The sequence below is a fragment of the Anser cygnoides genome, chromosome 20 (assembly GCF_040182565.1).
Source record: "Anser cygnoides isolate HZ-2024a breed goose chromosome 20, Taihu_goose_T2T_genome, whole genome shotgun sequence".
NCBI lineage: Eukaryota > Metazoa > Chordata > Aves > Anseriformes > Anatidae > Anser > Anser cygnoides.
The window spans coordinates 4147547-4174472 of NC_089892.1; the positions used below are offsets into that span (position 1 = coordinate 4147547).

The 26926-nt window shown below is 50.5% G+C and overlaps 3 protein-coding genes across 14 annotated transcripts in view; 2 read left to right on the top strand and 1 right to left on the bottom strand.

Moving 5' to 3' along the window:
* BRD3 (bromodomain containing 3) overlaps window positions 1-11877 on the top strand; it is a 46902-nt gene extending 35025 nt beyond the window's left edge. For 7 of the 8 annotated variants that reach the window (XM_048053234.2, XM_048053227.2, XM_048053252.2 and 4 more), the window contains 6 exons: window positions 1055-1183; window positions 2131-2322; window positions 3142-3377; window positions 3910-4202; window positions 6072-6200; window positions 6601-11877. In XM_048053234.2, the coding sequence (XP_047909191.1) occupies window positions 1055-1183; window positions 2131-2322; window positions 3142-3377; window positions 3910-4202; window positions 6072-6200; window positions 6601-6716 (1095 nt within the window). In that variant the 3' untranslated portion in view covers window positions 6717-11877. The other variant, XM_066980498.1, reaches the window with a different exon arrangement.
* BRD3OS (BRD3 opposite strand) lies at window positions 11158-16956 on the bottom strand. Of its 2 annotated transcripts, none has more exons than XM_066980501.1 (2): window positions 16817-16956; window positions 11158-16623 (listed from the first exon to the last, which is right to left on the bottom strand). In XM_066980501.1, the coding sequence occupies exon 2, from the start codon at window positions 15899-15901 to the stop codon at window positions 15632-15634; it is 270 nt and encodes an 89-aa protein (XP_066836602.1). In that variant the 5' UTR covers window positions 15902-16623; window positions 16817-16956; the 3' UTR covers window positions 11158-15631. The 2 variants fall into 2 exon arrangements, with proteins under 2 accessions (XP_066836602.1, XP_066836601.1); XM_066980500.1 differs by having other exon boundaries at window positions 16812-16934.
* Window positions 16957-21047: 4091 nt separating this feature from the next.
* VAV2 (vav guanine nucleotide exchange factor 2) overlaps window positions 21048-26926 on the top strand; it is a 126775-nt gene continuing 120896 nt past the window's right edge. For 3 of the 4 annotated variants that reach the window (XM_048052021.2, XM_066981004.1, XM_066981005.1), the window contains exon 1: window positions 21048-21720. In XM_048052021.2, the coding sequence (XP_047907978.1) occupies window positions 21517-21720 (204 nt within the window). In that variant the 5' untranslated portion in view covers window positions 21048-21516. The remainder of the gene's footprint in view (window positions 21721-26926) is intronic. The other variant, XM_048052035.2, reaches the window with a different exon arrangement.

The window sequence follows — 26926 nt, forward strand, 5'->3', positions numbered from 1 at the left end:
AGGAGCCTTGCCTGATCCCATCTGCAGCCTGTCTGCCAGCCGCTGGGGGATACAGGTGCACAAGACATACAAAAGGGAGGCTGCGCGCACTTGGCAAACAGCGAGTTTCTTTAAAATCATGTCTTTTAGATGCAAATGAAATCTAGTGTTAGCTTTTTTTATGTCCTTTTGGTAGGAGTAAATGGAGCTAAGGTTTTATACGTGGTAGTAATACATGCATAAAATCAATTAAGTGCTAGGAATGCCATAAACTGTTCTCTAAACCAAATCATTCAGTCCCAAACAGCAGGAGAAGTGGATGAAATTGAGAGCTAGAAAATGAGAGAAAGAAACAAGGTGCAAATATTTAGCTGCTGATATTTTTCCTCACTACAGTAGGAAATAATATAAGGAACTGGTTTGTAAAGGATGAATTCTGTATCTATCGGTTGGACTTTTAAAATCACGAGCTGGTTCTGTAGCTTAACAGCAAGTGCCTGACTTAGTGTAGAAATCACCAAGTGTAATTCATGCCTTGTGTTAGAAGGAAGCCAGGAGAAGGCTGTAATCTTCTCTGCCCTCTCAGATTTAGAGGGTAAAAATACCCAAGCAGCATATAGAAATACATGCTGAAGGTAATCCTGTCATTGTAACGTTGTTGTCTGTTGACTCCCTGCCCTTCAGTCTATGTTTTTTGCTTACATTAGTTTCTAATCCTGCAAACTCTTTTTCTATCTGACTGCCTTTATTTTCTAGCAGAATGGGGGCCCTGACAAACTTACATAGTACCGTTAAAGAAAACAACCCAAATATAGAATCTTAAGAGCTTAAACTATTGTGGAACTAGATCAGCTTGTTTAGTTGTCTGGCTTTTGTTTGCTTATTTTAAAAAGCAGAAACTCTAAATGTTATTTAGGAGCTAATAAGTCTGATCAAACTACTGTTCTCTTAGACAAATGTGATTTTTGAAGCTGTTCTGAGCTCTCTCCATGACACACATCCTTCATGCGATTACTATAAATGCTTTTTGCTTATGGCTTTTTCTCCCCTTTCCCTTTGGCTTGTTTGTTTGCAGAAAAAGATGGACAGTCGGGAATACCAGGATGCACAAGGTTTTGCAGCAGATATTCGGTTAATGTTCTCTAATTGTTACAAGTACAATCCTCCAGACCACGAAGTGGTAGCCATGGCCAGGAAGCTCCAGGTAAAGGTGTTGGCAACTGCATCTTTCCGAGTACATTTAGTTCAGCTATACGGTGTCCATTCAGAGATCCAAGCATGGATCTGCTCTTGGCACCATCAAGGGAGAGTCGGTGATTCTTCCAGTCCTCAAAAAGAGCCTTTAGATAATCTCTGATGCAGAACCGTTGTGTTCTTCACGTGGCATGGCCCAATGCCATTCCTAAAATGTTATGATCATTGCTATATAAAATAATGGGAGTATTTTCTTGGGCTTACAGAGTATGTGTACCCCTCTGTACATGCACCTTGGAAAAGCTGGGAGAAATTGTGCAAGAAATTGAGCTGAAAACTGTGCAATGTACAGTACAAGAGCGAGTGCTTCAGCCTTTGGATAGGATGTGGGGTATCCTGGCATTAAGACCAGCTGTGCAGTTGGCATGCAGAGGCTGAGCTTCCTCCCTGACCTTTATGGAAGAGCTAAAGACCAATTTAGAAGTCTGCTGAGCAGAGGAGCAGCAAAGAGTGAAGCCAAACCTAGAGGGAAGTTTGTTAGAAAAGCCAGAACGGGTCAGATCCGTTTAGTCTAGTGCCCCTCTCTGGAAGAGGCTGGTGCAGACAAGATGCAGAAGCCTCCCAGGAAGCGGAGGTGTGAGAGCCCCGTCACCCCTCCACAACCTTCCCAGCCACAAAAGGATCTCAGAGGGAGATTCAGTAACCTTCCCCTGCCTATTCCTATCCCACTGCAACACTAATTTTGTCCTTGATGAGAGGAGGAACTATATCTTACTATGACGATTTCAACCCCTGCTCTAGAGTGCTCACTGTATTTTGTTATTTACTGCTACAGCCCCTTGTTTAGTGCAGTAGGACCCTGACCCATGGTGGGGTGTCTGGTGTGTTTAAAAGACAAGAATGAGGTCTTTGTGGCTGAGGCTCCTTTGTCACCATTTTTTCCCCCTTTTTTTGTAGGATGTCTTCGAGATGAGGTTTGCAAAGATGCCTGATGAGCCTGCAGAGGCCCCACCTCCTCCTCCTCCAACAGCACCAGTTGTGAGCAAAAGCACAGAAAGCAGCCACAGCAGCGAGGAGAGCTCTTCCGACTCAGACAGCTCAGACTCAGAAGAAGAGCGAGCGACTCGGCTGGCGGAGCTCCAGGAGCAGGTTATTGTAGTGGCCAAGCTGTGCGTGTGTTTGTGCAGTAGAAAAGGCTTAGCAGAAAGGGTTTTTTTTCTTTCTTAAAAATCCCATCTAGTCTGCGGTGCAGCAGTGATCTCCCCTTCTGCCAGCTCAAGGGGAAGAACTCCCAGCTGTGAAATAAGTGTAGTTTTGATGTGATGTTAGTTTTCCTTGAGATAACATCAGCTTTGAGAATGGTTCTGTACTTCCTGGGGATCCCAAAGTGTTCAGACATTATGAATGAAGGAGCACACAATACTGGGGATCTGGGTAAGCAACGTGACCCCCATTTGGTATGAGAGCTCAGGCACAGTGACACCCGTCACAATCTTCCTGTGTGATATTTTCACTCTGTACCTCATCTACAGAAGCCGTTTTGACTGTTACAAGCTCTGAGCCATGGCCTTTTTTATTACGCAGATATGCAGTGGTTGTAGGTACTACCTTAATGCAGCAAAGCATTAATAAAATGGCTTATCCAGTGTCTCAAAGCAAGTTAATAGGAGACCCAAGAAGGGAATCTGGCATTTCAGAGTCCACATTGCCAGCACTCTAGACCAAGCTATTAAGCTTACTTTTTATTCACTACTATAAAGCAAGAATTAAGTTTTCAGTTAGTTTCTGCACATTTGCACTGCATTCTTTAAAGAACTTCGAGCAAAGCTTGCTAAGTCCAATCAGTAGACTGCTTGATCACTAACTTTGGGATATATTTACAAGTCCAGGATATAGAGGAAGTGTATGTGGAGGCATCAGTTATCTTGCCTCACAGTCTGATCTAGTTTTTCACTTTTCTCTCCTAAGCTAAAGGCTGTCCACGAACAGCTAGCTGCATTGTCACAAGCACCAGTGAACAAACCAAAGAAAAAAAAGGAGAAGAAGGAAAAAGAGAAGAAAAAGAAAGACAAAGAGAAGGAAAAGGAAAAGCACAAAGTAAAAGCTGAGGAGGAGAAGAAACCCAAGGTGGCTCAACCACCGAAACAAGCCCAGCAGAAGAAAGCCCCAGCTAAAAAAGCAAACAGCACGACCACAGCTAACAGGTGAGAGCTTGCCTCCTGCAACTTGCCTTAGGTGGGAATACCAAGGGCTTTCAGCCCAGTTTTGTCCCTTTTTTTTGTCCCATTGAATTCCCTGGTGAAGCTCGGTTGTCAGCACAGTTAACTCGCAATTGAATAGTGTCTCTGTTCCCAGACAACCTCAGGGAGTTTTTAAGTTAGGGCTGGCAGCAGAGCCATCACATTTCCACTGTCTGATTCTCTCAGAATCCCTGCCCAATCACTCTCAGATAAGGTTTTGCTTTTTGTCTTTTGCCTAGCCGGCAAGAACATGCTATTTCATTGCTGCCCCCCTGCTGCTACTTGGGTTTGTTGTCATGCCTCACAGCACTAAAATATATAGGATAGAACAGCTGATCTCAGATTTCTGAACTTTTTTGTGGTGCTGTTCAAGCTATCTGGCTTAGAGGTTCAAAGCCAAAAGCATTGGGATGTTTGTTGGAAGGGGAGTAGAAGAAAGAGTTCGTTGCTCTTTATATACCCATGAATGTTTTTCCATGCTTGCCAACCTCCCCAGGCAGCCCAAGAAAGGAGGCAAACAGGCGTCTACAAGCTATGATTCGGACGAGGAGGAGGAAGGCCTGCCCATGACCTATGATGAGAAACGACAGCTCAGCTTGGACATCAACCGCTTGCCCGGGGAGAAGCTGGGCAGGGTGGTGCACATCATCCAGTCGCGGGAACCTTCCCTCAGGGACTCCAACCCCGACGAGATAGAAATAGATTTTGAAACGTTGAAGCCCACAACTTTGCGAGAACTGGAGAGATACGTGAAATCTTGTTTACAGAAAAAACAAAGGAAACCATTTTGTAAGTTACCTCCTGGGGCACGCGTTCCCCAACCAGCTCTTGGGCTCAGCTTTGGAGTTGGGGCATGTTTGTTGAGATTCTCTTATCCAGCTGCTGGGTATGTGATGACAGGGATTTTTAGAGATTTTCTCCCAGAGAAAATATGCAGAAATGTTCTGGTTTTTCTGTTCTTTCTTCTCATGATGCCCTCTCTTGGAGACCTGGAGGGACTATTGTTCCTCTGCAAGACCTGTGTGATATCTTTATTACTGATCTAGAAGGCACTACAAAGGTTTCGGTCTCATTGTGTTGGGTGTAATGTGCATATACCTGGAACGATACCTGGAAGGATTGGTTCCTTATCCTGAATAGTTTATCACCTAATTAGGAAGGAAAAAAAAAAGTGTGGTTGGAATCCAAAACTCCAAGGGAATAAATGACTCGCACAAAGTCACCTGGGTTACCTAAGGATGCTGGATGTGTCTCAGTTGTATGTTTGTGCCAAAGCTGCTATTCCTAGATGGCCTGATTACCATATAATCCTCAGTGATAGATGAGGGGGTGAACGTTAATGCACTGGTGAGTGTACAGTACTGTACAGTACAGGCTTTTCTCTGTGCCTCAGACACAGGGTGAGTTGTTGTAGCCCCTTGAGAATTTGGCTCCAGCTAAATAGCAGTAGGGTGCTTCTTAACCTGAAGTGGTCCTGACTCAATCCTCCTGCTTCTTGGTTAAGAGGAAGTTGTCCTGTTAAGAGTATAATATAACCGATAGCTATTCACAGCTCTTCCACAGCACTGTTTCCTCACCACAGGACTTTCAGGTGGCTTAAGCAAAGCTCAGACTTCGGCCCTTCTTTTTGCTTTTCAGTACTGGTTTGATTTCTGCCCCCACCCCCCTTCACTGGTGGAATAGCTGAGGAAAGGATTTTCCAGAGCTGTTAGGAATTAGGTTTGGAGTCAAAGCATGGAGTAACACACAACATCAGATGTCTGTCCGTCCAATCCTCTGCGCCCAGCCTGTCCGGAGCTGGCTGGCTGGTGAGCCTGGCCCACAGACACAGCGTTAATTCCTGACCATGGCCAGACTCTCCTGCTGTCTGCTGCCTATTCTAGTGTTCAGGGGCGCACCCTCTTAGCACTCTGCTTTCCAGATTTCTCTAAAAAAATAAAAATACTGCTTTAAAACAGTGCACAGAAACGTAGGTATTTCCTTGCTGGATCCGGCAAAATATACGGCCTCTGTCTGCTTCTGATACTGGCCAACACCTGTGTTCAATTACTCCTCCTCTGAGTGATATTTCTTCCGCTCAGGAGCATGAGTAGTGCTCGTACTTCTTACCATTTCCATCTGAACTGATGCCGCTATGTTCTTGTTGTCTTGCCAGCTTTCGCCTCTGTTGGTTTTTAACTTTTTGTTTTGTTTTATATTTAAATCAACGTAAACCACAGTCGATTCTTGTGTGAGGTGTCTTAAAGTTTTAATGGCAGATGCTTCCTTCTGACAACCTTTAATGGGACACTTTATTTTACAGGGCAGAAAACCCATGTAACAATTCTGTAATTACAAATGTGTAACTATTGACCATATAACTGGCTGGTAAGTAACCTGTAACTACAAGGTTATTACATGGATATTTCTATCTTCTAAAACGCTTTCCAGAAGGTCTCTCTTAAAGTGCATGTTACAGGATGATTGGTGATTGGATAATCTAGACAACTTCGTGTGTTGTCCTCTATCTGGGATGTGTAGTTGCTGTGTGGTCACTTGATCTTAGCAGTGTCACTGCAGAGTGCTCGCACAGCCGTACATGCCCTGTAAAATAGCGATGTCCACTCTTTTTCACCCACAACCATGCAGTTTCAGAAATTGTGCATTCCTCCTCCACAGCTGCAAGCGGAAAAAAGCAAGCAGCAAAGTCTAAAGAAGAGTTAGCTCAGGAAAAGAAGAAAGAACTAGAAAAACGATTACAGGACGTCAGCGGGCAGCTGAACAACAACAAGAAACCTGCGAAGAAAGGTAATGGCTGTGGTTCTACTGTGCTACCGGTGCCTGGAAAGCTGTGGTGTGCCTCGCTAAGGCAAAGCTCCTGCCTTCTGGTAGCCGTGGATTTATCTGTGATAGCTGTCATTAGTGTGGGCACACAGAGAGCTGCTGCTGGGCACCAGAGCTGCTGTGTGGGGTCTGCTCTGATCCCCGTCTGGGTGGAAGCTCCCCTTGGAGTTAAACAGGAGGTGTCTTGGAGGCGATTCATCCTCTGGCGGGCCAGGCCCCGTTCCAGCGAGCAAAGCTAATGGGTAAATATGCTGCCTGTGCAAAGCGAGGTTGTAAATGAAGCAGTGGATGAGAAAAGCTGTGGGCAAACCTTCTCTAGTTCAGTTCCATGCAAATAACTGCTTCACTGCCTCTCTTCCTGCAGAAAAATCCGGCTCTGCTCCCTCTGGAGGCCCTTCCCGGCTCAGCAGCAGCAGCTCCTCTGAGTCTGGGAGCAGCAGCTCCAGCGGCTCCAGCTCGGACAGCAGTGATTCCGAATGAGTTATGGACACTTAGACACAAAACACAAAATGGACATCACTCTCACCGATGCTCTGCAGTGTTCCTTTCTCTCCTTAATATACTGCTCTTGTTCCACGGTGGTCAGGTTTTTTTTTCCTCTCTGACTTTTTTTATTTTTTAATTCAGTATTATAAAAGGTATCTTCCATTTTTTTGGGGGGCGCTCTTTTAATAGGTCAAAGATCTTTGCGTGTGCGTGTGTGTGTGACTAGACTTTATGACAAATAGTTCCCTTTGCATAAAGTCTCTAAAATACATTTTAACTAAAGAAGGTTTGTTGAAAATGGAAGAACTTGGAACTCTTAGCAGGAGATCACTAGAAGGTTCTGCAAGGTTTGTAGTACATTTCCCTCCTGCCCCTTCCCTCTCCCCAGAAATGTTCTCTTAATAAGCCCACCCGGCTCACACAAAGAAAAAAAAGTCTTTTTTTAAAAAGAAATCTCTGTAAAATGGTACTGTATCTGAAAGATGTTAGCTTTGGAACTAGTTGGTGTATTTGTTATTAGCACTAGTATTCTTAATCTCAAAGTCTACAGTGTGATGAAAATGTCAGATGCTATCATCTTTTTACATAAAAACAAAAAATTCTCACGTACCGTGGATTGCTAACATTTTTTGTTAATATTCGTAGAGGCCATAGGCACCTGTTCAGGAAGGTATTTAAGCATGGACTTAATTTTAAGCACATGAGCAATAGAAGTGTCTGCATTTCTAGTCTTTTCCACTAAAATTTTTATTTTTTCTTGGGAATATTTTGGTAAGAAGAGAGCGAGGGACACTCAGGTTTCTTGGAACTGTTATTTTTAACATCAAATAGATGATTTCCAGGAAATTGACACTGTCTATGAAAGTTTTCATTTAATTGAAAACAGTTTTTGGCTGCAAGTTCTCAGCTGGACCTCAAGGAGTGATCCCTGCAGAGTGACCAAGGCGTCATGTGCTCGTTATTAGACACATGCTTAAGTACTTTCTCCATGACAAGCACCTCAGTCTGGGCTTAAAATAAAAGAGCACTTGAGCTCCAGCTGAGGCTGAGCTGGCAGGGGACTTGGAGAGGGATGTTGGTTTTGTCTTTTCCTTTGTTTTTCCCCTTATTTTGTATCTGCAATGAGCTCCTAGAAAGGGAATGCTACTTCTGTGTCACACAGAAAGCAGGTTTCCAGACACTGAAATGTTTACCTCAATAATAGTAAGGGAGGGAGGGCGGGGGGGGGGGGTTAGAGGCAATTTTTTTGAGGCTATCAATTTCTTACGAGTCAGCCGAATGTTTCGACCTGCACTGCTGCAATACACTCTGTTTCCACTGTCCCTAATTTCATGTATATATAAGTACTTTATTTATTAAACACTATTGGTCATTTAAAATTTACTAAAAAACAACAAGACCAGCAGAAATGCAGATTTTTAATGTGGTTTGAACCAGATTAAAAAAAAAAAAAGAAACCAACAAAAAAAAATAAACATGTTATTTAAATACATTGGACTTTATACCTACAGGTGCTACAGTCCAGTCTATTGTATATCTGGTGCTCTGTCATGTTTTGTGTGTTCATTTTTTTTCCTCTTTTCACTCCAGCCCCTTTATTTCCTGTTTTGTACAAATTTTGAAGACATACAGGTAGATGTAATTCCTTGATGCAGCACATTTTTTGTCTGTATTATTTCCACAGGTCTTCCCCCTCTCCATTTTTTTGGTAGAACAGTGTGGGGTTTGATTTTATAATCCAATTTTAGGAGAACACCAGTTCTATAATTATATAAAATTTGTTTTTGTATTTCTGAGGGGCAGAAATTTATTGTAAATTCTTACCTTTTTAGCTTTTTATTGTAAAGAAAATATACAGAGTTTAACAGAAAGTTATGCCTTTCCTTCTCCCAGCACCAGCCCCTAAGGCTGCATCTCTGCTGTGGCGTAGCCCAAAACTTCACCCTGCTGAGGAGTGGCCTTGGAGGGCTCCTCAGCCCTGGCACAGGATTTTTGTTGCACAGTCAGCCTCCAAGAGCTAGGAGAGGAGCTGCTGTGCTGGGAAGCGTGGAGCCTGGGGGATAGCCCTTTGCTGAAAAGCCAGGGGGCTGCGGGGCCAGCCTGCTATTAGCACTCCATGGTTTGCACTTACTGCATCCGCATTCAGCTGCCAGTCACTTAGTGCCCATCGGCTGAGGTTTTATTAGCCAGACCCTTAGGAGATGGGATTATCAAGAAGTTTGTCCTTGCATCTGGCCTTTAGAAAATCCATCTTTCAAGGATCAGCATTTCAGGTTGTTCAGGTGTGCATCTCATACAGCCTACTGGCCCCGTCCGTGTCTTTTATCTGTATGGTGACAATAGCACTCTCCGCAGTTTGCTGCAGAAAGGAATTACCATTTTCTGCTAAGGGTTGAAAGAGAGGTGCTCTGCTGCTGTAAACAGCTGTAAGTTGCTGGACGTCCTCAGCTCGTTTTGTAATTGCTAGGGTGCTTGGCCCACTGGCAGAAAACCCTCCAGGTCTTTGCAGATTGAGTTTCCTGTAGTGTTGGAAAATGCATGAACTAGTGTGTTCTGATTCTTGCTGAAATTAATGATTTTTCTTTTCCGTTAACAATGAAGTTATTTTTAGTTGCTATATTTTTTTAAATTCTGCCCTTAAAAAAAAACACCTTCCCCTAGACAGATACTTAGTAATATATTTTCAGAATTTTACTACAAGGAGATGTAATATACACCTAATTAAGCCTAGTTTTTTGTAATGGGCTTGGTTTTCATTTGTCTTTCTCCTAGTGTCTGAGACTTGCATTATCAAAACAAACTGGTATTTTTAATTAAATTAATTGCTACCAATTCAATACCACGACAGCTTGGAGAAACAGGCTCCCAGCTTTCCCTGCTGAAATCCTTTCCTGCCTGCATTCACCTGAGCTGTGCCGTGGATGTAAGGTGATGGTCGCCCTGGACAAAAGGTGCTCCTGTGCAGAGAACAACCCCCAGCCAGTGTTTGGAGGCAGTGGCGGCCCGCCAGCAGCTGCTCTCACCAGCATCACCACCACGCAAAGCCCGAGGACCCGGCTCTGCAGCACGCCACCGTCCCCTGACGCTGCGGCCAGGGTGCAGACATCCCGCCCGGACACATAGGTCTGTCCTGGGAATGAGTGGAAAGGTTGGAGCCGAAGGGTTGGGGACGAGCTTGAAGTGATGGAAAGGGGCCTGGCCTGGGACTGTCTGCAGCGCCGGAGGAGGATCCCTGCTTTAGTTGGCAAACTTGTCCTAGCCTGGGGATTTGCAAGGAAAACGAGCAAAGAAAACAAAAAAGAAAGATGAAGAAGCACCTGACTATCCTCGATAAGCCAGCTGCAGCTTGGGCTTCTCTATTTGGTGGAAAACTCTCATGGAAAGGAAGATGTTTTCCAATGAATGGCAGATCACAGGAGAAATCCGGTTTGGCGTGACCTTCGTTTTTCAGGGGGAAAAAAATTGGTGACTCTTCACTGCAAAATGTTCTTACATTTTTTTCATTTTCGTATTGTTTGTAGTGCTCATTATCTCCTGATATGTCAGTAGTGGTGCCTCTTTTACATCCAGATCAGAGTGTCTCCTGGAAAGAAGAGATGTTTTCAGTCCGTAGTAAGTAGCAGCTGCCCTTAATGAGTTGGAAACGGAAACAATAGAGCATTTATTTAACCGAGTTTGTATTGCATGACATGTCAGTCCAGATGTCATGAAATAACTTGGAAATGATCAAATGTGTAAGTAACATTTGAAATGGCATTTTTAAACTTCAGAATGAAAAAGACTGAATTTTTTATGGTAGGATTTTTTCTTGAATGAACAAAGTTTAACTTTGTTTTCCAGGGGAAATTTCACTGAAATCAGTATGATTTCATATGTATACATACACACATAGTTTTATTGAAACTGTTTTTTCTGAAGAATTCCTGTTTTGACAAAACAATATCTGACCAGACCTAATACCAATCAACCAGCATTACTGCACCTTTAAAAACTTTGTTAAACTTTATCTGATTGTAAGGTCAGCCTGTCTCTTGGCATACCATCAGATGTAGGCTCAGTGGGACCAGAGGGAGATCCGCATCCCGTGGGCTCAGGCCCTGGTTTATCTACTAAAGGAATCTGTCGAGTACGACAGTTTTCTGCTAACCAAATGTTGTCTATACAAAATCTTTTCAGTTTTGTATTGATGTGATTTTAAACTTTCCTACCGACAGGGTTTGTAACTGTAGAACTGATATTTCAGGACTATGTAGCTGGTGTTTGTGGGGTGTGTGTACCATAGCTGCACGCACCCGCACACACATACACAAGCACGTGTGTGCGTGTATATATACAAATTAGTTACCCAGTGAGGTCTCTTTCCATGTTCTCTATGTGGTAGAAGCAGACTGCAGTTACCTAATCTAGTTCTTTCTCTGTTTTGGGGACTCTTAGACCAGTTTTTAATTTTTTCCTTGTTTTGAAAGGAATGATGTTTTTTAAAGCTGGGGTTGGAGCTAGGGGGGAAGGGATTGGGGCATGACAAAAAAAAACACAAACAACACAACCTTTTTAGTAATGAATTTTAAAAAAAGAAATACTCTAATACACGAGCAGTTACCACTAGGGCTAACTGGGCAGGCTCTGCATTGTTGAAGATAAATTTAGGGCGAGGATTCGTTACACTAGCAGCATTATCTTGCTTGTAAAACAATGAGATGCGTTTAAAGCAAAAATGGTATTTGCATATCTTTTTAAATGTCATTTTTAAAAAATAAATAAACCACCAGCTAGGATTTGACACAGGCCACTTAGAACTTATCCCTGATACTGGCATAACCAATCCAGAAAGATTTGTTGTTGTATTTGTTTTGTTTTTCCTTTTTTTTAATATTTAAAAAAAATGTTACTTTTCTGTATGATGTGCATGCAAATTTACCGTAACTTTTTCTTAAAACTTTTTAGTGCCATTTCTAGTATATTCCTGTAAATGTCAGTTACTGGAAAAAAAAAAAAAGTCAATGTAAGTAGTTTAGCTTGTTTATTGCAAATTGCTGGCCTCAAACACAACAGAATTTTTAAAAAAAGTTAGAAAGTAATCTTTGATGTTACTGGTAATGGACCCTGGTCCTGGGGCATTTGTTTTGTTTTCATAATAAAAAGAAAAATTGTTTTGTGTGTGCAGTTTTATACTATATTTTCCCCTCTCCTCTCCCTTTCCTCATTTTCCCTTTCAGGTGTTGCAGCTCAGCTGAAAACCAGTAGGGCTTTGACCTAGCAATTGGTTGAGCAGCATTGCCACCAGACCAACACAAAAATGCTAAGGATCCTAGTGCCATGAAATAATTTGGAAGTTATTTAGCAAGCCCAGCTGTTAGCACGCATGGTGTGCGGCACTCATGGGGGCAAACTGCTTGCAGAGCAGAGGGCAAGTCTGGGGTGCTGCCAGCTTGGCCTGGGGGGTCTCTGAATCACAGTTCAGTACCTGACATGTGCTAAATATACCTTTTTTTGGTGAGGATCTCAGGCTGCTTTAATGCAGGGGGCAGCCTAGGAAGGACGTTTTCCCCTCCTAGAAAAGCCTGCGCTCTGAAGGGGCCTCACCTTGTGAGAATTGCACCTGATAGAGGTAAGTTGAGCTGAATAAGAGGAGGTTGAAAATCTCACCCAAGTTTAATGCTGATTATTTTCCAGCCACCAAGACCTGAAGAAACCAGAGGGAATTTCTCACCAGCTGCAGCTGCCCCGCAGGTCGGTGAGCCCAGGGCAACCAGGACATAGGAGATGCAGTTGGGGAATGGGGGTCCTACGGCGGCTGATCGCATTCACAGCGCAGTCTTGACATTGCTGTATGGCGGCCAAAAGCTATTTTGGTTGCTGGAGGTTGTTTTTTTTCTGTTCGCTTTCTCAGATGCATGCCTAGTGGTTTATTTATACAGTAGGGGTTACAACAGCCAGGTTCCTGCAGGGTTAATCTTTCTCTAAACCTGTTCCTGCTCGCTGGGTTTAAAAGCCGTGATCACTCAGGTTTCAGCAAACCTGTTCTGCTTAGCTGTTGTATCAGTGCAGCTGTGCATTGTCAGTTGTTCCCCCCACTCCAAGGAAATGTTTTTTTTTTCTTTTTTTTTTTCTTCAACCTAGACTTTAAAATTCTCCTGTGAGGCTGCTGCCTCCACAAGTGATCATCTTCAGTAGTGGCGTGGCTTCAGCGGGGCCCCACCACTACCTGAGATAACCCCCAGCTGATGAACATGCAGAAGAAAAATGCACACCTGCACGCAACGATGCATTTAAATAATTTTAATGCACTTAACCAAAGAGGCTAAAACAGCATTTTAAACAAGTGCATTAACACGACCCACCTGCCTTACAGAACTGCTCACTTCCCAGCAGCCACCCCACAACCCTGCTGTGACTAATGAGGACACAGCTACGGAAACTGCACTCACACTCACGGGCATGAGAGGGAAGAACAAGTCACACTTCTCTTACGGTCCTGTCTACCCTCAGTCCTGGAAGAACTTATGCACACACTTAAGCTTTTATTCCTGAATAGTTTAACGCTTTAAGTAAGCTGAATTTTGGTTTACCAGCCACATAAACAAAAAGGGACTGATTATACCCAAAATAATCATCTTTCTTACTGAAATTAAAAAAATAAATGTGATTTTTCTATAAGAAAAGTAAAGAAAATGAACAGCTGGCTTTGGGAATGTGCTGTTGTTCTCCCTAGTTCCTTCAACTCCCCGGGTTAGGGCGCTCCCCTGGGCTGCTGGAAAGACCCTGAGCCCAATTCTGCCTCACCAGGTTGCTTCTGCACTTCCCAGGGGAGCCCTGGGGCCAGGCTCCTGCCCATTTTTCTAAGTGCTCGCCCGTCTGGAGCCCCGGGTGCGCCTCGTGTCCCAGGCAGTGCCCTGCCTTAACCAGCCCGCTCCGCAGAGCGGTTCTGCCGCCCCGCTAGCAGCTTTCTGAGTCTAGTTAGTGTTGTGAATCCTGTTGAGTGCTTTTTCCCCAGCTGAAAAAACATTCACCGAAAATATTTCTCAGCTAGAGCTCATCCTGCCAAGATCAAGAGGACTCTTTGAGCGTGCAGAGCGATGCCTACGGCTGTGAAGCACTGAGGTCCATCTCAGCAGGTTCAGTTTTATGAGCGCACACACAAGGTACCAAACATTAACACATGCATAAATAGTTACATTAAAAATAAGAGCTGCCCACTTTTTGCAGTGAATATACTTGCTCCGATCAGGGCTGAGTACATCAAACCTCTCTGATCTCACGGTGACACAGGTATGTTCTGCTCAACACATCAACTTCAGCAAACTTCAGTGTCTGTGCATTTAATGCGCACAGGAGAGGTGGAGAAAATTCTTCTTTGCTATGCTAAAAAAAATAAAGTGCTTGAAAAATGTTTAACGGGAGAGGTTTTAGATAAATACAATAGCAGTACTGACTATGCCTAATTTTAGGCAGGTAAATAATCCACCTTGAAGTCAACATCAAATACTGATTTGCTTGAAGTTGAGCCCATGTCCAAGTACTGCTGGGTTGAGCACACGGGGCTCAGCCTGCAGGACGATGCCTGAGGCAGAATGTTAAAGGGGAGCCTGCGACTTCAGCCCAATGTTACGCTTTAATGCTGAACCCTGGGAACATAACGAACAACCCTGGAAGTGGTACTGCTTTGTCGTTAAGAAAGGTTTAGGGTTGCTTGCTGGGTTGGGTTCTCAGCTTGACCCTGTCATGAGGAAGTTAGGGACTCGGCTCCGACAGCAACAACCTGAGAGCAGGATCCATTCCTAAGAGGTATAACTGTGGTATTTTTGTCTCCTAAAACCCTTCAGTTGGTTGAAACAAATGCTGCCACACACAGTGTATGCGTACCAAATCTGCTAAAGCAAGAGATGTTATCCAACCTGAATTAGAAATTATTTCAAGCTCCTACATGTCTTAAAACCTACATGCAAAGCAAACCTCAGTAGGCTGTTTTTTTCTGTAGCTGATCTCTGGCTGCAGGTACGTACTCCCCGTGCCTGAGCGTCCCGATACCCCCCAGCAGGAGATGTGTGTATTTACAACAGCTTTCTTCCTGTTGCTCTCTTAGGCCTGTCCCTCCCTCTCAGGTGGTTCACCTGGCAATACATTCCTGGAGCATTAGCTGGGGCTCGTGCAAGCTTTACTGGGGCTGGGGATCGTGCTGCAGGAAGGGACTCGGCTGCACTGGCTCCAGAAGTCCTGTCTGTGATTTATTTCTGTGATTCCAAACTGAAAGGGCACTTTGCTTCGCAGAGGATGAAGCTGCAAAGCACCTTTCCTGTTAAGTATTTTGAAGATAAAATTCTCAACACATTTTTTCCCTCTTCCCCTTGCCCAATAAATCATTTAATTTCATGACCTGGTTCTAAGAGACCACTTCCAGGGAAGTAATTAAAGGCAGACAGGGCAAGCAGAACAAGTACTGGCTGTGTATGTTAGCAGATAATCTTCCTAAAATCTTAATCTCAGCGGAAACCAATCTAGACTCGCCTGTCTCCCACCAGCGTTCGCAGAGCTTTGGCAACGCCTAAGGACTAGCAAGGTAAAGTGCCTGCTGGGGACAGTTCCCAAATGGCAGCGGGTGTTGTTCACGGTACACAAGCCACTTACAAGCAACACATGGTCCAGCATGGACCCTGCCGATGATGCTAGGCGGCAAACACAGGCTCATCAGTTCCTGAGCGAGGCTGTTTTTGTTATACACGCTCAACAACATGCAAAATCAGACACTACCGACAGCAAAAAATAAACATAAATTTCCAGCAGCCTTCCTGACCTATCCCACCCCCGGCCTTAGCCGCAGGTCTGGTGGGACGGTGCGAGCCCTCCGCTCCCAGCTTGATGCAGGCCTGGTTCGTCTCCACGTGCAGATTCCTGACGCCAAGCCGCCGGAATTACATGATAGCACAAAACTTGGACTGTCCCGTGTCCCTGGGGACATCCAGCTTGTTTTTGTCCCGCACCAGGATGGCTTCGTTGCCGTACTGCGAGTACCACATACTGCGGCTCCGGCTCAGGTACGTGTTGGGCGGCGCTGACTCCAGCTTCTGCTGCTGCTGCTGCCAGATGAGCAGCGAGGTGTCCCTGTAGCGCAGCCGGGCGTAGCCCTCGGACAAGGCTTTTTCGGGCAGGGGCACCCTCCCGTTCATCACCTTGTCAGTCATCTGCTCAAGGGCACCTTCAAAGGCGAGATCTTCCTCCCGGCAGCTCCCAAATACACCCCGCTGGGGCGGTGCAGACCGACGGCAGCTTGGTGCTCAGGGGAGGACATCCCCAGGGGCACAGCTCCTGGGGGCTGCAAGCCGTACACCGGTGCCAGCGCCCCTCAGAAGAGGGCACGGGGATGTGCACACCCGAAAATCACAGCGGGCAGCCTGGCCTTGCTTAGGGAACAAGCCAGGGCTTCCAGAAGCTCATCCAGCGGTGGTACTGCTGCTCGTTTCATCTTGCAGAGGGGCCGAGCGCACGCGAGCTGCTGGCTCCGGGCACACGAAGCATCTCGGCGCGGGCGAGCGCGACAGCCGGGAGCGACGGGGCGAGCGGCTCCGGCTGAGTGTCGCCTCTCCAAAGGATGGAGCCCCAAAATGTAGGGCACAGCTAAACGGCCACCGGCAGCATCCAGGCCCGTGCGGGACCTCGTGCGTGACCTCAGCACCCCTGCGTGACCTCAGCACCCGTACGTGACCTCAGCACCCGTACGTGACCTCAGCACCCCTGCGTGACCTCAGCACCCCTGCGTGACCTCACGCCGACGCCAGCCCGGCGCTCCCCCAGTGCCGCCTTGATGGATATCGCCGAACGCAACCGAAGCCGCTGCCTCCAGGTCTCCGCACCCCTCCTGCGCCACCCATCACCTCCCGACAGCGCCGCTCCGGGGGGCTTCAACCTGGGGGGGGGGGGGGGGACACAGCGAGGGTCACAGCAAGGCCTGGCGCTGCCCCCCCTTTTCCCCCCCACCCCCCCCCACCCTTTTCCCACCCCTCCACGGGCTTCCCACCGCCCACCCCCCCTGCCCCCCCTTTAGGGTGCCCCCCACCCCTGGGCGCTCCCTGCCCCGAGCCCCCCCGGCCCCACCGTGCCTGCGCTGCCCGGCCCGGCCCGGCTCGGCCCCGGCGCGGCTCCGCGGAGCGGCTGCGGAGGCGCCTCCCGAGCGCATCACGGCGGGGAGGAGCCGCAGCCGCCGGCGGGGGGAGAGGACGGGGCCGGGGCGGGGCCGGGGAGGACCGGGGGGGGTTCGGGGGGGGGCTGGTGCTCGCCTCCTGCCCGCCCCCAGCCGCTCCCGGTGCTGGCCCCGGGGCGAGCGGCGCCCCGACAGCAGCATCTCGGGGTCCCCCGGCACGGGGCGGGAGTTGTTTGCAAGAGAGCTGAGCGAAGGGAGATTATTATTAATAATAATTAACTTATTATTATTATTATTATTATTTGGGGGAGCTAAATGTAAGCTCCCAAGCTTCTTGCCGCCCGCTAACGCAGCGCCCTGGTGGGGTTTTTGCCCTGCTGGGCAGCCGAACACCGCCCCAGCCGCTCTCACGCTCCCCATCCTTAGAAGGGGGGAAGAAAGTACGCTGGAAAGGGAAAAAACAACTCGCGGGGTGAGATAAGGATAATTTAATTAAAGGGGAAAGGAGGAGGGAAAAAAAATAAGCAAAAGGCCGCGCGGAAGCACAGAGAGAGAGAAAAGGAATTACTCCCTGCTTCCCGTCAAGGGGAGGCACAAGGCACACGGCAATTCCCTGCACACAGATTTAGACCCAGCGCAAAGAGGAGGGAAGGAAGGAAGGACAACGGGAGGATGAACACGCATGGACATGGTCACCACTGCAGATGTCCTGACTGCGCTCGATCCCCTCCCGCTAGCACAGCAGAGACAGGAGCCAGCCCAGGCCCCACCCTGTGGAAGCTGCAGAGCAAAACGTGAAATCACTGAGTGGAACCAGATTTGCTTTTTTGGCACGGGTGAGGTGTCTCGGTCTCCTCTGAAATATCACCCGTTCTGTCACCATCCAACTCAGAGCACGGCAGAAGAGGCCGATAAACGGCATGGCTGCATTGCCTGGGTAAGGCAAGGATCCCTTTTGGCCTTCTTGCCAGCATCGGGCCGCCCCACGCTCGCTTTCCTGCTCTCCTTTGCCAGGCTGCAGGCACTCACCCCCATCGGCTGCTCTGGGTGCCCGGGGGTTTGGGAGCTCCAGAGCAGCCTCGAGCTGTCCTGGCAGGAGCGCAGGGCTGCTAGCAGGAGGATAATTGCAATCACTCTTCCAGGCTACGAGCTGTCTGGGCAGGTCGATCAGGTGTTTACAGCAGGTGGCGAGCCAGACAGAGAATCACTGTCTGCACGGGTGAATATTTGTAGTTTAACAGCAGCACTTCAACCCTGATAGTCCACGTGCGGTGTGCAGCCTGTGTCTTCCTCCTCCCTGCCTGCATCTTCCTCCTCCCTGCCTGCACCAGCTGCAGCCGTGCAACCTGTCCCTCTTGAGGATCGAGCAAGAGCCACTGCCGAGCACCGTGTTGGCCGAGCTGTGCCTCCCGCAGCTTTCCTAAAATAGTTGGAGAAGGGAGCCCACAAAGTCTCAGGGCGCGATGTAAGCGGCACCCGGCTGCACGGTGACCGCTGACAGCTCCTGCTCGGGGAGCCAGGACCCAGCTGGGGATGGGTGTCCTTTGGGACAGGCTGGTGCACACGCCGTCTGATCCAGAAGGTGGCAATGGCAATCCACGGACACCCAGAAATGGGGATTTCATGGAGGCACGGCCCTGGTATTTAAGGGAGATTTTCAGATGGCTGCTCCTGAGAGGCAGCGTGGTGGCAGCTTCTCTGCATGCTCCGACTGGGGGCTCGGGACTTCTCCTGGGAGCCATAAAAACACCACCTTCAATATCCATGCTCTGCTGTTGAGGGGTGGCCATTCCCCAGGTGTGTTTGTGCTCACTCGTACCATACAATCTCCTTGCACATGTTCGTGCGTTTCCCTTCCTCCTTCCTTCCTCCTGTCCTTCCTCCCTCCCTCTCTCCTCCCTCCATCCCTCCTCTTTCAGGACAGCTTTGTCACCTCTGTGCAGGGCCGTTCCCTTCCCACACGGCCCCGTTCCGACCCCAAACCCTGCTGCCTCCCCAGCCGGGCACCCCGTGCCCTGCCGCGGGACCCCTCGGCTCAGCACAGGCTCCTGCTGGTACCGAGTTACTGAGACCCCGGGGATGAAAAGGCGTGATTCCCCTGCTGTTACTAGTTCTGCGATTATTTCTCCAGCGCCCATCTCTCAGGCCTCTCCCTTGAGAAAGCAACACGAGGATGGGCCACGAGGGCCGGGAGCAGCGCGCTCGGTGCCCACCAGAGAGTGGTGGCAGCCTCTGCGAGCTGCTCCGCCGCTGCCCCAGGCTGTCGTTCCCTGGCTGTCCGTCGTTCCCTGGCTGTCTGTCGTTCCCTGGCTGTCCGTCGTCGCTTCCCTCCCTGCTGTCTCTCATTCCCTTGGCTGTCCTTGGCTGTCTCTCATTCCCAGGCCGTTTCTCATTCCCTGGCTGTCTCTCATTCCCTGGCTGTCATTCCCAGCAGTGCCAAGGGGCAGGAGAGGGGAGCACCAGCTCTAGCACAAAACCCACCCCGTGCTCCTCTAGTTTATACAATCCCCCTTTCGGCTTTAGGTTCACGCTGGAAGCAGTGCCTAGATCCTCTCTGCTTGTCCCGTGCTCCCCCGGTTCAGGACGTTTGCATGATCTGCAGCGCGCAGCCCACAAGAGTGCGTGCTGGCTGCACGCTCTTCGCCGAGCCTTGCCTTCCACTTGGTTCCCCGACTATCAAAAATCCCTGCTATCAGCTGTTTTTACTGCTGCAGAGGTGGGTGAGCAGCGTCCTTGCTTCAACACCTCCCACGCAGCTGCTGGCTTTGCAGCTGCAGCGATCGGTCGTAAGTGTCCAGGGGCCAAGTAGGGGTTTTACTATGCAGTAAAAAAAGCCAGGCCACAGCAAGCAGCTTTAATTATCCGCATATAATAAACTCCTCTGTAGCCCTCTACCTACAGACCTGATCTCACAGGGCAGACCAGCATCCAGTGAACCAAAATTATCCCTGGCAGGGCTCCACGCCTTTCAATGGCCTCGTGATTCCTGCCCGGTGGGTGCTGCTGGAGCCCTAGCGGGAGGCCAGGCAGAGAGGCTGAACGGTGAACTTCAGGAATGAGAAAGTTATGGTGAGAAATCTCCTCCGCAGGGTACGGGGAACTGCAGGCTGAGATCAGCATGCTCCCGAGTATACCCGGGGCAGGGCGTAGCTCTGATTGCGAGGCCGGGGCATATGCATGCTGCTCCTGGTCCGATTATACGCGCACTCATCCTGCCCTGCCAGAGGCGTACCAGGCACCGCACACAGCCAGACCAGGGGCAGACCGAGCGCCAGCACGTCAGGCTAAAAGAAGCACTTCCCGTGATATTAAAAAAAATAAATAAATAAAAAAGCTTCGCCAAACTGTCCTTGGAATATCAAACAATTGTTTTTCATTCTTCAGAGGGAATCTTCCTTCCCATGCTGGAAGTGAAGGGTCATGCCAGCAGAGTTGCTCTTTCTTCTTTATCTCCGCTTGGCTACATTTGGAAGAGATTAGCGTTGCATTTGTTTGACATCCAGGTTAATAGCTTCCCTTCGTCCCAGCCTCGGCTTCCGGTTTTGGCTATCTGGAAAGCCAGGACGAAAATTAATCGACAAACTCTTGGGAGAGGATCTCCGAAGAAAACTCAGACCAGATTTGAAAAGGGGCTGCTCTGAAGTGCGCTGATTTGGATGGGAGCCACCGAGTGAAAATTAGAGATTTTCAGGAGTTTGCTGCCAAGGAGTTAATGGCCGAGCGTTGAGGTTTGCAATAAATACGCTGGTAATTAATTATAGGAGTTGTCTTCGTGTTTGAAAGTCAAGGAACGCGACCGCTTGTTTGGGTTAAACATCTCCCCTGCAGTATTTGCAGCCCAAACACGAGCCGGGGAGGGGGAGCGCGCGGCCAGACAAAGCAGCGGCTGCTCGGGGGGTGCTGGGGGGGGGTCTTGGGGACCCCAAATGCGAACGGGGGCCGGGGGGAGCGGAGCAGCGGGGCGGCTGGGGGGGGGGGGGGCCGCTGCAGGACGGGGAGCGGGGAGCTCCGGGAGGAGGGAGCGGGGAGGGGGGGTGCAAAAAGGGAAAATAAAAAAAAAAAAAAAAAAAGGAAAGGAGGCGTGCAGCGCTCCCGCAGACAAAGGGGCGGCGGGGGCGGGCCGGGAGCTCCTCCCGGCGGGGCGGGGGCTTCGGCCCGGGGGGGGGGGGGGGGGGCAGCAAATTCCCACCCGCGGCGGCAGCGGGGGCGGCCCCAGCGGCAGCGCAGGTGGGGCCGGGGCAGGAGCGGCAGCAAAAGCAGGAGCAGCACCGGGAGCGGGAGCAGCAGCTTCAGGAGGAGCAGGAGCAAAAGCAGCAGCAGGACCAAGTTTCCCCGGGCCGGGGGGGGGACACACGAAGTTGCGCGGGGGCGGCCCCTTTGTTCCCGGGCCGATGCGGCGCGCCTAGCCCCGGCGGTGGGGCCGCAGCGGGGGCAGGGGCAGCCCTCCGCCGGAAAACTCGGCGCCGTCCCCCGCCTCCCCTTCCTCCTCCTCCTCCTCCTCCTCCCCGCCGATGCTTCCCCGGGCGGCGGGCGGCGATGGAGCGGGGCGGTAGCGCGGCGGCGCGGTGCGGAGCAGCCCCTCGGGCAGCCGCCCGCTGCCCCTGAGCAGGGAGGAGGAGGAGGAGGAGGAGGAGGAGGAGGAGGAGGAAGGCCGCGGCCATGGAGGAGTGGCGGCAGTGCGGCCGCTGGCTCATCGACTGCAAAGTTTTGCCCCCCAACCACCGGGTGGTCTGGCCCTCGGCGGTGGTCTTCGACCTGGCGCAGGCGCTGCGGGACGGGGTGCTGCTGTGCCAGCTGCTGCACAACCTCTCCCCCGGCTCCATCGACCTCAAGGACATCAACTTCAGGCCCCAGATGTCCCAGGTATTATTATTATTTTTCTTTATTTTTATTTTTTTTGGGGGGGGGGGTGGCGGTGGCGGCGTGCGCGTAGGGCTCTTTGTGTTCTTGCAAAACTTCGTGGTACGAGTGAGTGCGGGAGTGGGTAGGTGGGTGTGGGGGGGAGAGCTTTTTTTCCAGCCCCCCCCCCCGGCTGCCCTTCGCCCCCTACCCCTGTGTTTTAGCTCCCAGCCCCGTATCCCCCCCCCCCCACCCCGAGGCTCAGCCCCAGCACCGGGGCTCAGCGCTGGGAAGCCATCAGTGGCTGTACAGAGGGGGCTGGGGGGGCAGAAACCGCCCCGGGGAAGAAGGCAGCGTCCCCCCCACCCCCCCCCCTTCCCTGTGATGTATAAGTAATTTATAACACCCCCACGTTTATAGCCCTCTCGAAACAAAAGCAGCCAGCACGGCCGAGATGAGGCCGGCGCGGTTACTGCCAAGCTTTTCTCGAGGCTTAAGTTTGGCTTTGATGCGCTGCAGGAGCGGTGCTCTGAGCGCTGTCCTGGCAGGGTGCTGGCCCGAAGGGCAAAAGTTTGCCCAGGGAGATGAAAAACAAGAGGAAAACGCTCCCCAGGTGCTCTGCGAGCCCACCCCGGAGCCCGGGGGGCCGGGTGCTGCGGGGCTGGGCTCAGCGCTCCCCACCACCGTGGCTTTGGGGTTGGGTGACCCTAAGGCTTTAGGGTTCCCTCCCTGGACGCGTTTCCATCTCCGATCGTTTTGGTGGAAGGATGCTTGCACGCCAAATGGGCTCTGTCCGCCTGGCTTGCAGCGCTCTGCGTTTCCGCGTGCCGAGCCGCGCGGCATTTGCATGGGAATCGGGAAATGAAAATCGATGAGAAACGAATGAAACCCGGCCGTGCGTCCCCTGCCCCGCAGCTGCTGGGAAGCCGCTGTCCTGTTTGAACAGCCGAGGGCTTTCTCGGTAAAAAGGGAGGGGAAATTTCCTGGTCGCGAGGGCATGTGAGAATCTGGGTGTCAAAGTATTCACAGATAAATACCACGTAACGTTATCTTGAGTTCTGCTATGCGTTGTGCAAGCACGCTGCCTACCCGCAAGCGCCTTTCCCTGGTTTTCCCAGAGTTTTGTTCAGGGTAACGGTGGGGTTCGTGGCCCTCGTGGCTCCCCAGCCAGCAAAGCACAGCCACGTGCGCTGGGGGAGCTGCTGTGGCTGAGAACAGCTCGCCTGCGGGGTGCTGGGCCCCCAAACTGAGCCGTGTTTTGGGGTCCAAAGCGCGTTTTGCTGCGTGCACGGGAACAGCGAGGATGTAGCCGAGGCAGAGACCTTGATCCCACGGCCGGCCAGGGTGGAAAACCCCAACCATGCGGGTGAAAGGGCAGGTCTGTCTGTGAGCACTCCTGCTGGCACGTGGACCTGCTGGTGAAGGGGAAATAGCGCGCACCCATGGCTCCTCCTGGGGTGTGAGAGTGCTGCGAGGCTTCCTCTGGGCTCGCCAGGCTGTAAACCGATCGTACTGCCTGCTGCTGCTGTTACCGATTGCAAGCCATCTGAGTGAAGCTGCAGTTGTGCAGGGACTGGGACTGGTATGGGCAGTGAATGTGCCACTGGTGACGCCCTGTATTTTTCTTCTAGGGAAATATTAAAGCCCTACAACCTAACTTCAGTTTAATGTTTGCCCTGTGGGGAAATAAGCAGGGGTTTAAGGACAGGGGCTGCGGTCAGGGCAGGTCCCCGTGGCAGCCCAGGAAGGAGCCTCGTGCTGCCGAGGCAGGTGTTGCTTGTTGGAGGTGAGGGTTTACAGCCCAGCTGTTACTGAAATCGCTTTCTGCTGCACCACCGGCTGCCTTGCTGGCTTTAGGAGGAGCATGGAGTGAGCTCGGGGGGTCGGATGGCTTTGGGCAGCCCGTTTGTGGCCAGCTGAGCCCACGGGGCGAGCAGGTCCTGATGGAGACGTGGCTGCTACAGCGAGGTTCGGCTCGTGCTAACCCACCTAGACCCGAGCCTTTACACGTGCTCTGAGGCACTTGATGTTTCTCTCCCGGCTCCTGAAGCTGGGAAGCTGTGATTTCTCCCCCGGGGCAGCTAAAGGCAGAGCACCTCGCTGCTCTTTGCTCTGTGTTCGCAGCCCCGGGGGGGGGGGGACAGGAGGGCGCTGAGCCCTGTGCAGGGGTTGGGCACAGCTGCAGCCGTCAGCACGGGGTTTGGTTTCTCTGGGGCGAATCTCCAAAGAAGAGGGCAGGAGCTGATTTTTGTCAAACAGCTGCGACGCGTTCAGACACGGGGGCTGGGATGTGCGAGACAGAGTGTGCCTTGAAACTTCAGGGGTTGTTTTTGATTATAAAGGCACATTTTGCCTGACTGGCTGGGCTGGCTAACCAGCTGTCTGCCTGGCTGCAGAGACTTTTTTTTTTTTTTTAATTCACTGGAAATGCCGGGGGACAAGACACTTGTGCTAGACTCGAAACACCCAGCGATGTTCAGTCGTCCACCTTTTCGAGTGAATTAAATGGGGTTGTGCAGGTGTGTAATGAGAAACAGCTTTTTGCCGGAGGTGAGCATCACTTCAAAGGCCAGAGGTGAAATCTCATCTCTGCAAAGAATTGCTCCAAGACCCAGACGCTGTCGTCTGTTTTCTTTTCCTTCCCCACTCCACGCTGATTTGCAGCGGGTCTTATTTTCGCTCTCAGCCATCAAAGGTGGCGCGGTCGCTGCGTGGCTCTGGCTGCGCAGCACGGTGAGGCCATCAAGGAGCAGGCTGCAGGCGTTTGCTTCCCTGCCGCGGGGCTGCCCTGGCGTCCCCTTCCTCCTGAAGCCTTTCTGTACGTGTGTGCCAGGCTGGGGCACAGCAGTGGTTTTCTCCTTGACGCTAGGCTATGTTCATTTAACTCGTTGATTTAGCTCCTCGGGCTTAATGAATAACTCCAGCAGGCTGTGACCTCAGGTTTGCTTTTTTGCTTGATTCCAGAGGCGGGAGACCTTGTCTCGGCAGGGCCCAAAGTTGCCGAACCTCCACGGAGACTGGCAGAAAGAGCAGGAAGAAAAGTGATAAAACCCAGCTGTGCTCTGAGAGCCAGCGGGTGTGAGGCCACTTCTGATGAGCCTGGAGTAAAACTTCATTTCTGCTAATTGCTTTTGCCGTGGAGGCCGTTTGTGGAGAGGTGGGGAGCGGACTGGTGTGCTTGCCCTCGGTACTTATTGATCCTTATGTCTATTACTGTGATTGGGTTCGGGGGTAATTCGAGCTGGCTTCTCAGCCAGCTGAGAGCGATGGGAGGCCATCTGCGGTCACAAAGGGGAGCAGATGGAGCACCCCTCAAACCCGCAGTCCCCGTTCCTATGTGGATCTGTTCCCAGAGCCCTGCTTCTCTTCCCCCCTTCCCCTCTGGGGTACCTCTGGCAACGCGAGGTTCAGCCGCGCTCGTGTCCCGTGCGCTTTGTGAGCGGGGTGGGGAGCTCCGAGCTCCAGATCCCCATCAATAATCGGCTCTGAACCATCATTTTGTTAAGCCTCTGGTCAAATACAAATTAAATGGCTCTTCACTTGCGTTCAGCACGGCTTTTTATTGCACGTTTGGGCGAGGCTGCTCTTGTTTTCCTTGGATAAAATTGATCCTCCCTAGGAGGGCCGTGGATGCCCACGGATGCTGGTGGGGAAGCCCTGCTGCAGGCTGCTCAGGGCAGGTGGGGGCACGGGCAGGGCCCCTGCAGGGACTGGACCAGCTCCTCCAGAGGTCTCTGCAGCTCAAATTGGCTTCCCTGGTTGTCTGAGCACCCTGTGGCAGTGTTATCGGCTGTGATGCTGACACCCTGACGTGTATTTAGGCTGGTGGAAGTTCATACTTCAACCAAAGCAGCTGTGCCCTTCCAGGGTCTGATCATGCAGTTTGCTGTAAGGTGAAGGCTCTCGTTAATGTCGCATTTGCCCTTCGTTTGAGGTTGTCCTGGACACTTAAATATCTCCTAGATACTTGAAATCAAGCAACCGTATCTATTTAATGTGCACATTTGTGTGCGTGGAGACGTCAAGCTGGCAGTAATGGTCAGCTCATTAAGAATTGGTTGTTGTTGTTGCATATTGACATCTCTCTGTGGATAATCCATCTTGGTCTGCAGTGCCCGGAGGTTTTATTAGGGCTCCCGAGACTGATGAGACGCAGCAAACGTAATTGGCGTGATGACTTGGCTGCCCACTGCTCTGTTTCACTGTCATTAGGGAAGAACAACAGACAACTGCCTCCCCGCGACGGACGCGTGTGACACCGTGCACCTGCCCGAGCTGTCAGAGGCATCCAGGCCGGTTTGTTTTCTGGAGGATGGGAATAATTTGGTATCAAAGTCCTGTTTATTGATGATGTGGGCGTTCATTTGCCACGACAAGCGGGAGCAGGTGGCTTGTAGCAACTGCTTCCCCCAGGTGTGCGGAGATGGAGGCGCGTTGGTGCACGGGGCACCAGCAATTACCAACGAGGCTCTGGGACCTCCAACGAGGCTTTATAACTAAGGTGCTTGTAATTGCTTCCATGAACCATGATCATAGCTACTTGTAAGGTGGTATTATCGGGGCTGGGTGGGCTGTTCGAGCAGGGGCTGCCTCAAAAAAGCACATGAGTTATCGCCCCAGCTGGAGGCCACTGCTCCCAGGAAAGCCCAGCCTTTTCTGCAGATCAGAGAGTAATTCCCCTGAAGAAAATCGGTATGCTGGGCTTTCTGGGTCTTTCCTACCCAAAAGAAAGCCTAAACGCCTTCAGCTTTCCCCTCTCTCAGCTCCTCGGTGCAGCTACCCTCAGGCTTACCCCGCTCAGGTCCTCTTGCTCTTTATTTACTCTCTGCTTCTTGAAGCCGAGTTCTGTTCCAGAAGCAGCTATAAAAAACGGCCTCATTACATCTCGCTGTTTACTGTGTCTCGGTGACTTCCCGTTCGGATGTGCTGAGCTTTACAAAGGGGGAAAAAAAGGTGCTCTGTTTTGTACGGCCAAACTCGCGAGCGCCTTGCAAATAGGAACCGATTGTAGTCCTTCTTCCCAGCCTCCCCTTCATGCCTCCTGCTCCGTTTCTGGGAGGAGATGTCAAACAGCACCCTAAAACCTTGTGGTACCCCCTCTTTGCTGTTTGGTGAGATTGTAAGGTAAAAGTTAACCTGGGGCTGAAGGCCCGTGTGTATTCTGCTGGGGCAGAAGGTGACAGAGAGCATCGGATGGATCCTGCTGGCTGTGCCAAGAAGCATAAAGAGC

What these genes read in the sequence shown, in the direction of transcription:
- BRD3OS (XM_066980501.1), bottom strand. Translation starts at nt 15,901, where the DNA reads ATGACTGACAAGGTGATGAACGGGAGGGTGCCCCTGCCCGAAAAAGCC.